The 14984-nt window shown below is 53.5% G+C and overlaps 1 protein-coding gene across 1 annotated transcript; it reads right to left on the bottom strand.

Annotated features, from left to right (window-relative positions):
• Positions 1-5992: 5992 nt before the first annotated feature.
• marcksa (myristoylated alanine-rich protein kinase C substrate a) lies at positions 5993-14722 on the bottom strand. Its single transcript, XM_072499416.1, has 2 exons — positions 14242-14722; positions 5993-8042 (listed from the first exon to the last, which is right to left on the bottom strand). Exons 1-2 carry the CDS (start codon positions 14338-14340, stop codon positions 7158-7160), a joined length of 984 nt encoding a protein of 327 aa, XP_072355517.1. The 5' UTR covers positions 14341-14722; the 3' UTR covers positions 5993-7157.
• Between the last annotated feature and the right edge of the window lie 262 nt (positions 14723-14984).

Genomic DNA, 14984 nt, shown 5'->3' with positions numbered 1-14984 from the left:
AGGCCTTAGGAAATTGCAGTCGTGAACACCGTCCAGTCCATCACATGAACCCACCTCCCATCTATTGATTCTGTCTATACCTCCCACTGCCTTGGGAATGTGGGCAGCATAATCAAAGGCTCCTCCCACTAAGGCTATTCTCACTTCCGACGTCTTCCAAAGGGCAGAAGATACAAAAATCTGTGAACAAGCACCAATTGATTTGATTCAAAAACAGCTTCTTCCCCACTGTTACCTGAATGGCCCTCTTATAGACCGAACTGACCTCTCTACACATCTTCTCTACAGTGGCAGCACAATATTCTGTATGCTTCACCCGATGTCTATGTATTTACATTGTGTATTTATCCTATATCCTATGTTTTTGCATGTATGGAGCGATCTGCCTGGACTGCACGCAGAATTATTTTTCACTGTACCTTGGTGCACGTGATAATAAATCTATATCCTGCGTGAGGCTAAGCCTGATTCGGTTAAGGTGGTGTTTAGGGCACACCTCACCAAGGCCAGGATGAGTTGCTTTTTTTGAAGGCGTCGAGGATTAGTGTGAGCAATGCTTGGGTGGGCCTGCTCACCATACATAGAACATTCGGCCCATCGAGTCTGCACCGACCCACTTAAGCCCTCACTTCCAGCCTATCCCCCGAACCCAATAACCCCTCCTAACCTTTTTGGACACTAAGGGCAATTTAACATGGCTAATCCATCTAACCTGCACGTCTTTGGACTGTGGGAGGAAACCAGTGCACCTGAATGCGGATCTAGAGCCATGACCATTGGTAGCTGTACTTGGGGTGTCAGACCAGCCGGTGCCAATGATTCTGCAGCCCTGATTGAGAGCAGCTATGCATAGGATGCTCGTTTTGTTTTCTTTTACATTTTCTAGAGTTGCACAGCTGGTTTCAAAGTCTCATTGAGCACAATTTGTTCCCTAAAATGTCAAATTCAATGTTGCTGAAGTCAGTTTTTCAAGTTTGAACTTGCCAAATTGAACTTGAGGGCGGATGCTTTGGCATTCGCTTCGTTGCTGGCTCTGAGGAGGATCTTGTTGAATTAGAGGCAGGCGACACTAACTAGCTCCGCAGCAGGCTGGGTGATTTGTTGGAGTTCTTGTACTTTGAAAAGGTCAACTTTATGGTGAAGGGGTCGATCGATGGGTTCTATCGCAGAAGGAGGCTGTTGAGAATGCACTTTAAGGAGCTGGTCAATGTTAGCTGTTGGGGGGGGGGGGGGTGAGGAGGACTGAGAGGTAGTTCTAGGTTGGGGGGGGGCGGGGAGTTTTTGCTTTTTTCTTTCCTTTGTGTTTTTTTCCTTTTTTTAAATAAATTTAGAGTACCCAATTATTTTTTTGAAATGAAGGGGCAATTTAGCATGGCCCACGTAAACACAGGGAGAATGCGAACTCCACGTGGACAGTGACCCGGGGCTGGGATTGAACCTGGGTCCTCAGTGCTGTGAAGCAGCAGTGCCAACCGCTGCATCACAGTGCCGCCTATTTCCTTTGTGTTTTTACGTTGCTATCGTTATGTGTTATTGGAGTTGATGACACTGGTGTGGGAACAATGGCGTTTTACACCTGAAAAGACGGGGCAAAAGCTACATTGATCCTGTCTGGTGGGGGGCCACGCTGCGTATGCCCCCGGCCAGAGAATTGCTGGATCTGTGGGCGTGCACGCGCACAGCGGCCTTCAGTAGCCGTGCCGTGCAACATGGTGCCGGCCAAGCACGAACCTGCGCTGCTAAAAACTGCACCCTGTAATCAGCTTCGCCACCCCGGAATACCCCCCACCACTGCTCCCAATCCCTACCAAGGCCCCCCCCCCCCCCCCCCCCGCCCCCGCAGGCTAAATTAGTTAGCTGTATCAAAACAGCAAGCAAAAAAAAGAGGGATCAGGAACCAAGCTGTTTTTTGCACTGGAAGAAACAAAGTAAAATACTTGGCCACACCATGCCCAACAGGTCTCAACTCCCACAGGCCCTAACTATGGCTACAAATTGAGACCCACACCCCCTTAGGAGATTGACCAGAAAACAAAAAAAGTGAGCATTCTGGCCCCCTTTAGTTTATTGAAGTTTGGAAAATTATCAAGCATTTAAAATGAAAGGCACACGTATTAAACAAAATTAATATTCATTTTACATTCAACCCAGACTGTTTTCAGCTTGTCCACCAGATGATTGGTAAGTGCATGTGTGGACATGTATGAAGAATGTATTATGCAGTTCAGATTACACAATTGTAGAATTAGATTTTGGGAAATATAGGCAGACTGCTAAATGCAGCAGATTTGGGGTTGATCATAACTTTAGTCACAAACTGGCAGAGCTGGTTTTGGCAGCAAAAAAAAAAGTAGCTGTGATTTGGACAACAATTTTAACCCAGCTCGATGATAGTAAATACTGGATTAAACACTCATTTGTGCTGGGGACAGAGTTGAGTAAGTTTTGTCCGAACTGTAGTTCAGGCTGTGCTCACCCCACAAAAGCTTTGGGATTTACCTTTGCTTGGCTTCACCTACAGAATTGATCTGAGAATGCACTCCCCAAGACTTGGACCGGTTCTCTGCTAAAAGCCCAATTGGACTTTGTTTGCATATCAGAATTGGGCCTACCATTCCATCAGGCAAGCACTTACCTACCAAGCAGAAGGCCCCTCTCAAAAACGGCAGAACAATTGCAGAAGTTAGCAGCCCATCGAGGCTGCACCGACCCTCTGAAAGAGCACCCCACCTAGGCCCACTCCATCTCTGTAACCCCATCTAACCTGCATGTCTTTTGACACTAATGGGCAATTTAGCATACCAATCCACCTAACCTGCACATATTTGTATAGTGGGAGGAAACTGGAATACCCAGAGGAAACTCACGCAGACACGGACCAGAACGTGCAAACTCGTCACTCAAGGCCAAAATAAAATGAAAATCGCTGATTGTCACAAGTAGACTTCAAATGAAGTTACTGTGAAAAGCCCCTAGTCGCCACATTCTGGCACCTGTTCAGGGAGGCTGGTACAGGAATTGAACCGTGCTGCTGGCCTGCCTTGGTCTGCTTTCAAAGCCAGCGATTTAGCCCTGTGCTAAACAGCCCCAGGTCCCTGGTGCATAAGGCAGCAGTTCTAACTACAATGGCACCACGCTGTCGCTGGCAAGGATAGAGGCAAACGCCATTATATTTAAAAAGAGAAAAATCCTAGGCAGTCTCAAAAGCTTTAATACTGACCCTTTTTGTATCTAAACTTTTGCCACTGAATGTATTTAAAACAACAAAAAATGGTTGAGGCAACCAGTGCTGGAGGTATGGAATAATTTTTCCATAACACTGCTGAGTAAATTTTCCAACTGCATCTGCCAGAGCCTCACTCAGTAACAATATACCTTGCAGTTTGTGTGTAAGTTCTCGGAGTAAGCAGTTTACTATTTGAATGTATCTACTCAGAATCAAGTACTCAAGCAGATACAGCATGGCCAAGTTAAAAAACACTCACTCCCTCTACCATATCCCAAGAATGCCTTCAACCGCACAACATGCTTCAGCCCCACTAGGAGTCAGGTTGCCAGGGGCAGAATAGTGGTAGTGGTTAACACTGCTGCCTCATGGCACAGAGGACCCAGGTTCAATCCCAGCCCCATGTCATTGTGGAGTTTTCACATTCTCCCCATGTCTATATGGGTCACTCCCACAACCCAAAGATGTGCAGTGTAGGTGGATTGGCCACGCTAAATTGCCCCTCAATTGGGGAACAAAATGGGGCACTAAATTGGAGAAGCTAATCTTTGCAGTGCGATTTCAGTGATTGGGAATATTTATTTAAAAGACTTGCAGTAAAACTATGAAACATGTTATGCCTTGTTTCAATAGGAGTGTTTGTGCTATAAATCACTCAGGCCTGAACACAAACAGGAACAGGTGCCAGTAACAATTGCAGGAAGCATAGTAAAGTGACGCATTTTAATTTGGAATGCAATGAATCAAAATTACTTCTGAATTGAAGCATTATAAACTGGGATTACAAACCTTTTTGGAGAGAAGTATATTAATTTGCCTTCATGGCAAAGTAAAAGCTAAATTTGCCAACTTTAGGGGGAATTAACTATTACTGCAAGCATGGAAATTCTGTCAGCATAATCAAAATTATTAGGATGTACAGCCAGCTTCTAACTAAATTGCAAAGAACGGTTATATTAGTCAAGGAGGGTGATAATTGTATCCCAATTTGGGATTAACTATTTTAGCAAACAGACAGCGCATGATGCTGATGGGACAAACCATTTTAACATTAAAGTTGGGATAAACCACTTCTGTGAAAGCTTGAGGCAACAGCACATTACCTTTAATTACATATTTCAAGCATGCCCAATAACTGAACACAGGAATATGCACACAAATCAGCAAAGAAAATAGAAGGGTTTAAATCCACAAATATTTAGCGATAAATTTCCTGTTCCAGAATTCAACCCCCGCCACCCCCCCCACAAGTGTTGCGGTTGCAGATGGAAAACGAAAGTAGTCATTGAGTGAGTGATGTATTATTGCTGTGACAAATTATGTAAACCTGTTTTCAGACAACTGCAGCTTTCTTAGAATGGCATCCTTCCTAGAGCTCAATTGCCCGTAAACATACGTTGCAAAGTATTTGCAAACAATTTTGGGTTGCGTGGGGGAAGGCGAGAGGTCAGAAATGAACACCCGATGCCAGCAGTTTTTGGAATCACTACAACAGACCATTCTCTCATCACCCTTCTTTCAAGTTGAGATTTTGGCACGGCACACCACTGTGGGCAAGGACTAAAAGCTTAGTACTCCCAAAGGAGTGGGAAAGAGAAAATTCTCTGCAAATCAAATCCAACCAGAAATTTGACACTATGAAAGTCAATAACCAGTACATTTAGATTTTCTTTTTAAAAAAAACTATTTTTCTGTGGGAGCCAAAATTTGAAGAAACTGGTGGAGACTGAAAAATATATCAGCAATGCAGAGTGCTTTTTTCTAGTTAGCATTGTTACCTAGTCAGCTAATAAAATGGAAATATCAAGCAGCACATGAGAAATCACTGGAACTGCAAGGAGGAAGAGAAACCAAAATTTAAATGCTTGCAGCATCACCAGCAGAAAAAAAAATTGAACTGAAATACAATACCAAAGTTTTTGTTGGCAAGCAATCATCAGAAAGTACACCAAACAGATGCCATTAACCAATTCCAAAATGATACTCTAGCTCATCTTCCAAGAGTGTAACATTGCTATGCAGCATGATGGGCTTCATGACCTCTCATGTTCACAGGGAAGCCATTAACTTTTTATCCACACCCACTGCAATCATTCATCCTATTCTTGTGTATTTAAGACCATAAGACATAGGAGCGGAAGTAAGGCCATTCGGCCCATCGAGTCCACTCCACCATTCAATCATGGCTGATTTCAACTCCATTTACCCGCTCTCTCTCCATAGCCCTTAATTCCTCGAGAAATCAAGATTCAATCACTTGATTCAACACAGATCAATACAACCAGGTTAAAGCAATTTGTTAAATTGTACAGTGCACATTCATTTATAAAATTTTCTGATAGATCAGAGTTTTAGCCATCTGGAAGGCACCTTGCAAATGCTTACTAGTTTCCCATCACTTTTAGGGGTCTGATTTCCAGCATTGATTTTGAAAGATATGAAACAACAAAAAACATCCTGTGTGTGGGGGGAAAGAGAAAAAGAGGGAGAGAGAAGAAAAAGACGTACCAAAAATAAAAACAAATTGTTTGAACTGCTGTAAAAATGGATCATGTTGATTGGGAGTTGTGAATTAAGTATATGCACTTTAAGCAATCTACCTCTTATTAATCTTTCTCCCTTCTGTTCTCAGCACTCCCTTAAAACACTCAAGTTAGAATATCTTCCCTCCTTGGCAGGGATCAACAAACCAGCCCACATTTAAACATGACCATTATGTGACCCTAATCTGGATAACGAGGCAGGTAATAAAAGAAAACAACGTCAAAACTTTATTCACATTTATTTTTTCGCTTTTAGTGTGCTCACAGAAAATTAGAACACCTTAAGCAGAGAAGTTTAATAGCAATTTTGTAAGCAAAGTTACATTCCATTTCTAAGTCAAATTGGTCAAAGCTTCTCCAGTATTTACAAAAACCATGATAGACAAGATGCTACACAAAACGCATTGCATCTGAAGAGTTTTCCCAATTGTCAAAGACGACTGAAAAAAAAGCATTGACTGCTGTAACCAAACATACAACAGTATATAAACAGCAACCATTCCACTTATCACAGCTTTTCATTTAAAATTGTTTAAAAGATCTTCCAAGATGACTGCAATTTTACAAAATGGGCAGGGTGGAAAAGTTGCAAACTTCATGTGCTTCTTGATATTAAGTTTTCATTTATACATAATCACAGTTAAAAACACCCTGCTGTAATACATAATTACACTTTAAGGTCATGAACCAGCAATAAACAATAACGCCTATACAACTTTGTTTTTTTTCTTCTACTTATCACTTGACTTGTACAGCTAAAAATGAGATAAGTGAAAAGTTTCTATGATTTAAATGTATTACTAAAACTATTGGGATTTTCTGACACGGAATTCCTTGCCTTCTTGTATTCAAGACTTAGTGTTTGTTGTAAACTGCATGGATTACTTTTGTAAGATTTGCAATTTAAAAAAATTTTTTTTAAAAGACTAATCCTTTACATCATTAGTTTGTGGCACATTTACTTGCCAACTACACCACTGCGTTGTGGTTCCAATATTACTTCATTTACATTTTACCCAGGATTTACCCACCCAGATTATCCACACCATTGGACGTGTCCATATATTGACCAAAACAAAGTTTAAACTTTTGTATAAAATGATGCAAAAATATGCAAAAACAGTAATACTGATGCAAAAAAAAAAAAAAAAATTTTTTTTTTTTTTTGACAGAGCGAGGTTCGGGGCTCATCTCTGCCTGTTGGAATGGTGGTAACAGAATGAATGCAATGGGGATTTTGTAATTTTTTTCGTTTGTTTTTAAAAATAAAAATGCCTTTAAAATCCCTGGTTAGACAGTCCTCCAAACCAGTACCTGGCACCACTCCAACAAACAAACATGGAAAAAAAGGTCCTTTGATTATCACTCCGGTTTCGGACTTTTCCCCTTTACTCTGCTGCTGCTGACTCGGTGGTGGCGGCGGGCGCTGCACTGGACTCGGCCTCCGGCGGTACAGCGGCCTCTGCCTCTGCCGCCGCCGGGGGCTGTGGGGCGGCTGCTGGCGCCGCTGCCTCGCTCTCCGCCGCGGAGGCCTCGGCGCTTGGAGCCGGGTTGGACGAGGCTGGCTCAGGCGCGGCGGGCTTCTCTTCGCTGGCCTTGGGCTCCTCCGCAGCTTTGGCCTCCTGCGCGTCCAGGCTCTCGGGGGCCTTCTCCTCCTCGGCTTTAGCCTCCTGCGAGGCGCCGCCGGCCTTCTCCTCCTCCCCCGAAGCCGGGGCGGCGGCGGCGGCGTCCGCTCCCTGGCCGGCCTTGGGCTCCTCCGCGGCACCGCTCTCTCCCGCGGGCCCGGCCGCCTGCTCTTCCCCGGGGGCGGCGGGGGCCGCCGCGGCCGCAGCCCCCGCTTCGTTCTCGGCGCTGTCGCCGCTCTCCTTCTTGACTTTCTTGAAGGAGAAGCCGCTGAGCTTGAAGGACTTCTTGAAGGAGAAGCGCTTCTTCTTCTTCTTGGGGGTCTCGCTGTTGGTCGGGCTGGCCGCCCCCCCCGCCGCCGCCGCCGCCTCCTCGCTCTTGCCGGCCGCCTCCCCCTCGGCCGGGGGGCTGCTCTCCACCGTCTCGCCGTTGGTCTCCTGGGGCTTGGTCGCGGCCGGGGTGCTGCTGCCGCTGGTCGGCTCGGCCGGCGCCGCTACCTCCTCCTCCGCCGCCGCCACCGGCGCCGCCGCCTCCTCCTTGCTCTCCTCGGCCGGGGTGGCACCATTGGCCTGAAGCTCCTCTTTCTCAATGGGCACCGCAGCAGCGGCGGCTGGGGTCGCGTCTCCGTTCACCTTCACATGGCCATTCTCCTAGAGACCAGCACAGGGAGACACAAGATGGAGGATTATTAAAACACACCAGCAGATAGGAGAGGCGACACACAAAATGGCCCAACATGAGCGACGGATTTTTTTTTGGGGGGGCGGCGGTGTATACTTGGAGGTGGAGGAGGAGGAGGGAGGTGTACTTGGAGGGTGGAGGTGTACTTGGAGGATGGAGGAGGAGGAGGGGGGTGTTCTTGGAGGGTGGAGGAGGGGGGTGTACTTGGAGGGTGGAGGAGGGGGGTGTACTTGGAGGGTGGAGGAGGAGGAGGGAGGTGTACTTGGAGGGTGGAGGAGGGGGGTGTACTTGGAGGGTGGAGGAGGAGGAGGGAGGTGTACTTGGAGGGTGGAGGAGGAGGGTGTACTTGGAGGGTGGAGGAGGAGGGAGGTGTACTTGGAGGGTGGAGGAGGAGGGTGTACTTGGAGGGTGGAGGAGGAGGAGGGAGGTGTACTTGGAGGGTGGAGGAGGAGGGAGGTGTACTTGGAGGGTGGAGGAGGAGGGGGGTGTTCTTGGAGGGTGGAGGAGGAGGGGGTGTGTTTGGCGGAGGGGGGTGTGTTTGGCGGAGGGGGGTGTGTTTGGCGGAGGGGGGGTGTTTGGCGGGGGGGTGTTTGGCGGAGGGGGGGGTGTTTGGCGGAGGGGGGGGTGTTTGGCGGAGGGGGGGGTGTTTGGCGGAGGGGGGGGTGTTTGGCGGAGGGGGGGGTGTTTGGCGGAGGGGGGGGTGTTTGGCGGAGGGGGTGTGTTGGGCGGAGGGGGTGTGTTGGGCGGAGGGGGTGTGTTGGGCGGAGGGGGTGTGTTGGGCGGAGGGGGTGTGTTGGGCGGAGGGGGCGTGTTGGGCGGAGGGGGCGTGTTGGGCGGAGGGGGCGTGTTGGGCGGAGGGGGCGTGTTGGGCGGAGGGGGCGTGTTGGGCGGAGGGGGCGTGTTGGGCGGAGGGGGCGTGTTGGGCGTGTTGGGCGGAGGGGGCGTGTTGGGCGGAGGGGGCGTGTTGGGCGGAGGGGGCGTGTTGGGCGGAGGGGGGCGTGTTGGGCGGAGGGGGCGTGTTGGGCGGAGGGGGCGTGTTGGGCGGAGGGGGGCGTGTTGGGCGGAGGGGGGCGTGTTGGCGGAGGGGGGCGTGTTGGGCGGAGGGGGGCGTGTTGGGCGGAGGGGGGCGTGTTGGGCGGAGGGGGGCGTGTTGGGCGGAGGGGGGCGTGTTGGGCGGAGGGGGGCGTGTTGGGCGGAGGGGGGCGTGTTGGGCGGAGGGGGGCGTGTTGGGCGGAGGGGGGCGTGTTGGGCGGAGGGGGGCGTGTTGGGCGGAGGGGGCGTGTTGGGCGGAGGGGGCGTGTTGGGCGGAGGGGGGGGTGTTGGGCGGAGGGGGGGGTGTTGGGCGGAGGGGGGGGTGTTGGGCGGAGGGGGGGTGTTGGGCGGAGGGGGGGTGTTGGGCGGAGGGGGGGGTGTTGGGCGGAGGGGGGGGTGTTGGGCGGAGGGGGGGGTGTTGGGCGGAGGGGGGGGTGTTGGGCGGAGGGGGGGGTGTTGGGCGGAGGGGGGGGTGTTGGGCGGAGGGGGGGGGGTGTTGGGCGGAGGGGGGGGTGTTGGGCGGAGGGGGGGTGTTGGGCGGAGGGGGGGTGTGTTGGGCGGAGGGGGGGTGTGTTGGGCGGAGGGGGGGGGTGTGTTGGGCGGAGGGGGGGGTGTGTTGGGCGGAGGGGGGGGTGTTGGGCGGAGGGGGGGGTGTTGGGCGGAGGGGGGGGTGTTGGGCGGAGGGGGGGTGTTGGGCGGAGGGGGGGTGTTGGGCGGAGGGGGGGTGTTGGGCGGAGGGGGGGGTGTTGGGCGGAGGGGGGGTGTTGGGCGGAGGGGGGGTGTTGGGCGGAGGGGGGGTGTTGGGCGGAGGGGGGTGTTGGGCGGAGGGGGGTGTTGGGCGGAGGGGGTGTATTGCGGGTGTATGGGGGGGTGTATTGGGGGGGTGGAGGAGGCGTATTTGGAGGGTGGGGGAGGAGGCGTATTTGGAGGGTGTGGGAGGGGGTGTATCTGGGGAGGGCGCGTATTTGGCGGGCGGGGGAGGGGGCGTATTTGGCGGGCGGGGGAGGGGGCGTATTTGGAGGGTGGGGGAGGGGGCGTATTTGGAGGGTGGGGGAGGGGGCGTATTTGAAGGGTGGGGGAGGGGGCGTATTTGGAGGGTGGGGGCGTATTTGGAGGGTGGGGAGGGGGCGTATTTGGAGGGTGGGGGAGGGGGCGTATTTGGAGGGTGGGGGAGGGGGCGTATTTGGAGGGTGGGGGAGGGGGCGTATTTGGAGGGTGGGGGAGGGGGCGTATTTGGAGGGTGGGGGAGGGGGCGTATTTGGAGGGTGGGGGAGGGGGCGTATTTGGAGGGTGGGGGAGGGGGCGTATTTGGAGGGTGGGGGAGGGGGCGTATTTGGAGGGTGGGGGAGGGGGCGTATTTGGAGGGTGGGGGAGGGGGCGTATTTGGAGGGTGGGGGAGGGGGCGTATTTGGAGGGTGGGGGAGGGGGCGTATTTGGAGGGTGGGGGAGGGGGCGTATTTGGCGGGTGGGGGAGGGGGCGTATTTGGCGGGTGGGGGAGGGGGCGTATTTGCCGGGTGGGGGAGGGGGCGTATTTGGCGGGAGGGGGCGTATTTGGCGGGTGGGGGAGGGGGTGTATTTGGCGGGTGGGGGGGTGTATTTGGCGGGTGGGGGAGGGGGTGTATTTGGCGGGTGGGGGAGGGGGTGTATTTGGCGGGTGGGGGAGGGGGTGTATTTGGAGGGTGGGGGAGGGGGTGTATTTGGAGGGTGGGGGAAGGGGGTGTATTTGGGGGGTGGAGGAGCAGGTGTATTTGGAGGGGGAGGGGGTGTATTGGGAGGGGGAAGGGGTGTATTGGGAGGGGGTGTATTTGGAGGGGGAGGGGGTGTATTGGGAGGGGGAAGGGGTGTATTGGGAGGGGGTGTATTGGGAGGGGGAAGGGGTGTATTGGGAGGGGGAGGGTGGAGAAGGGGGTGTATTTGGAGGGGGTATGGAGAAGGGAGTGTATTTGGAGGGGGAGGGTGGAGGAGGGGGTGTATTTTGGAGGGGGAGGGTGGAGGAGGGAGTGTATTTTGGAGGGGGAGGGTGGAGAAGTGGGTGTATTTGGAGGGGAGGAGAATGGGGGAGTAGAACGGGGAGTACTGAAGGGGGGGGGGGGAAAGAGGAGAATTGGGAGTACTTTGAGGTGGAAGAGAAGGGGGTGTTTTTTGAAGGGGACCATAAGACATCGGAGCAGAATTAGACACTCTGCCCATCAAGTCTGCTCTGCCAATCAATCATGGCTGATATTTTTCTCATCCCCATTCTCCTGCCTTCTCCCCATAACCCCTGATCCCCTTATTACTCAAGAACCTCTCTATCTGTCTTAAAGACACTCAGTGATTTGGCCTCCACAGCCTTCTGCGGCAAAGTGTTCCACAGATTCACCACCCTCCAGCTGAAGATATTCCTCCTCATCTGTTTTAAAGGATGGTCCCTTTAGTCTGGGATGGATCTCTGGTTCCAGTTTTTCTAACAAGTGAAAACATCCTCTCCACGTCCACTCTATCCAGGCCTCACAGTATCCTGTAAGATCCCCCCTCATCCTTCTAAACTCCAACGAGTACAGACCCACAGTCCTCAACCGTTCCTCATACGACAAGTTCTTCATTCCAGGCATCATTCTTGTGGATCTCATCTGGACCCTTTAAGGCCAGCACACAAATGGGGTCTGACCAGAGCCTCATACAGCCTTAGAAGTACAACCCTGGTCTTTGCATGAACGGTAACATTGCATTTGCCTTCTTAACTGCCGATTGGGGGGGGGGGGGCAGAAGGGGGTGGACGGTGGGCGTCGGGGGTGGGGGACGGGGGACGGTGTGCGTCGGGGGTGGGGGGGGGACGGTGTGCGTCGGGGGTGGGGGGGGGACGGTGTGCGTCGGGGGTGGGGGGGAACGGTGTGCGTCGGGGGTGGGGGGGGAATGGTGTGCGTCGGGGGTGGGGGGGGGAACGGTGTGCGTCGGGGGGTGGGGGGGGGAACGGTGTGCGTCGGGGGGTGGGGGGGGGCGGTGCGCGTAGGGGGGCGGTGCGCGTAGGGGGGGGCGGTGCGCGTAGGGGGGGGCGGTGCGCGTAGGGGGGGGGCGGTGCGCGTGGGGGGGCGGTGCGCGTAGGGGGGGCGGTGCGCGTAGGGGGGGGCGGTGCGCGTAGGGGGGGGCGGTGCGCGTAGGGGGGGGCGGTGCGCGTAGGGGGGGGGTGCGCGTAGGGGGGGGGCGGTGCGCGTAGGGGGGGGGCGGTGCGCGTAGGGGGGGCGGTGCGCGTAGGGGGACGGTGCGCGTAGGGGGGGGGCGGTGCGCGTAGGGGGGGGCGGTGCGCGTAGGGGGGGCGGTGCGCGTAGGGGGGGCGGTGCGCGTAGGGGGGGGCGGTGCGCGTAGGGGGGGGCGGTGCACGTAGGGGGGGCGGTGCGCGTAGGGGGGGCGGTGCGCGTAGGGGGGGCGGTGCGCGTAGGGGGGGCGGTGCGCGTAGGGGGGGCGGTGCGCGTGGGGGGGCGGTGCGCCGAGGGGGGGGGCGGTGCGCCGAGGGGGGGATGGTGTGCGTCGGAGGGGGGGTGTTAATGGGGAGGGGAAGGGTGTGTGTTGTGGGGGAAGAAGGGGGTGCCTTGCGGGGGAGAGGTGGAGGTGGGTGGGTGTTGCAGGGAGGGGAGGCGTGTTGTCGGGGAGGACGGGAAAAGAGAGTGCATTGTGGATAGTGGGGTGAGGGAGAAGGGAGTGTGTTGTGGGGGGGGGGTGAGGGGAGGAGAACACAAGACGGGGTGGGTGTGCTATTGGGTGGGGAAAGGGCAAAGTGGCTGTGTGTGGTTTGTGAAGGGCAGGACAAGGGGCGGACCATGGTGGAGAGGGGGAAGAAGGGAGGGAAGGCAAGGGGGTAGGCGCGGTGGGGGGGGGGGGATGAGGGAAGGGCAAGACTGGTCGGGCCGGTTTGGGGTTGGCGGGCGTGAGAAGGGCAATGGTGTGCGCGTGCTGGAGAGGGGAGTGGAGGACTGGATGGGGGGGGGGGGGGGGGGGTCCTTTCCCGGCGTGGACAGGAGCATGGAGGTGATAACATTGCAGCTCCTTGCCTGGTGTGGCACTCGGAATGGGAAACGACTACAACGTGACTCCGGGCATCTGTCAACATTTAGATCCACCAGGAAGGTCGGTGCAGGCGCGATTCTGTAATGGAGCGATTCTAACCATAATCTAGTGTTGCCAATGATCCCCCGAGGACGAGAAACCCATCTCTCCCTCGCCACTGTCTTCCTCTCCCCTAAATTCCAGATTAGCATTTTGTTGGAAGCGTGTTTGCTTTCGCACTGCAACAACCCCATCCAGCCGCTGACTGCACCTTAAAGAGCGCCGAACCCACCTGGAGACGAAAGGCGCCGCCCCCTCCCCCCCCCCCCAAGTGTTCCCAACCAGTTGCCGCTAGGAGGCGCCTCCGGGCCACGGCTGCTGGCGAGCATTCAGCCGCTCCTCTCGAGTCAAGCGCAAATAGCCGGCACGCCAGCCCGATCAGGAACTGCTCGCTCACTTGTCGTTGCATCAACTACAAATCCAGCTTTTATTAAATGAAACAATCCGAGACGCGACTCTCCCAGATGAGTGTCGCTGTTCTTTCACAGTTGTTACTCCTGCATCATGCCACTATCACAAAAAGGCGTGGTACGCTAGTAGACCCATACGAACATGCTTCTGTTGACGACAGGAGGGCTCACACACGCCTTTACAACCCACTCGAAACAGGGTCCATAAATTTCGCTGTCAAACACACCAACTTAACGCCAAATGCATACAATACACGACACCGCCATCCAGGCAGCCATTCAATTCATGGGGGAAATCCAAATGTGAAGAGTCCAATATTCCTAATCCGCCACTTTTTTTAAAATCCTCACCATACCAGAGCAAACGCTAATTTAGCTGCATCTTCCGTTTGAATGATATTCTCACTTCATAAATCATTTACAATGTTGCTTTGGTTGCGGCAGAAAAAAAACGTTCCTTTCTAATGTAGGATCAACAAACGTTTTAGGGAAAGGGGAAACCATCAAACCCCAAACGCCTCTAGTACTCTCTCCATGCGAGCGTACCATCCATGTTTTCTACACTTCAGTGAAGGTCTTAACAATCATTCCATCAATCGAGTGCAAATGAAACCTATAAGAAGCGATTAGAAAACTACAAACCTGGCCATTGGTTTTAGAAGGCGATCCAGCTGCAGCTTCCCCTGGTTTTTCAGCAACAGTTTCGCGATTAGCAGCGGTCTTGGAAAATTGGGCTCCCATGCTTGTACAACAAAGAAACTCCGAGCCAGCGAAAGAAAGCAAGCGAACAAAGACGCCTGGCTTTTCAATGCTATACACACACACACACGGGGACGGACAGCAGAAGGAGGAGTGTAGTGATGGGAGGGGAGGGGGGGGGATGAAAGAGCCGGAATCACACCCCGAGAAAAAAAAAGTTGAAGTTCCCTGCAACAAATCCTTTGCAGAGCGACAAAAAAAACCCCAAAAAATGAAGACGGGGGGGAAGGCCACGTTGCAATTGTAATAAAAACGATCCTAGATTTGCAGGCTTTGCTCTTCGACAAGGGGGGAAAATGGAGAAATCTCCCTGAGCGCTAATAACATGCAGAGTCCAACGCCCAAATGCATAGATGAATGGGCTACTTAGCAATGACGCCAACCGAATCCAGCCACCTCCAATCACAAGCCTTCCGAACCCAGCCCAGCGCCAATCGCAGGCCACCGAGGGCGGAGCACACAATTGTAGCAAACAATCGAGAATATTTTCTCGCCAATGTCTTGCCAAAAAGGTGCACGGGAAATCTGGGATTTCTCACTGCTTACATTGGGTTGTACTGGTTTTGGTACGAGATAGAACTCTATATGTGTGTGTGTGTGTGGTGTGTGTAGTGCAGTGGCATGTT

The sequence above is a fragment of the Scyliorhinus torazame genome, chromosome 4 (genome assembly GCF_047496885.1).
Source record: "Scyliorhinus torazame isolate Kashiwa2021f chromosome 4, sScyTor2.1, whole genome shotgun sequence".
Lineage (NCBI taxonomy): Eukaryota > Metazoa > Chordata > Chondrichthyes > Carcharhiniformes > Scyliorhinidae > Scyliorhinus > Scyliorhinus torazame.
Note: the sequence above shows the minus strand (reverse complement) of the source record. Positions and strands in the feature narration are given on the sequence as shown.

Bases quoted from the DNA above. Each gene is read 5' to 3' on its own strand.
- marcksa (XM_072499416.1), bottom strand. From the start codon at position 14,340: ATGGGAGCCCAATTTTCCAAGACCGCTGCTAATCGCGAAACTGTTGCT. The intron at 8,043-14,241 runs GTTTGTAGTTTT...GCTGGTCTCTAG, and splicing joins CTTCTAAAACCAATGGCCAG to GAGAATGGCCATGTGAAGGT.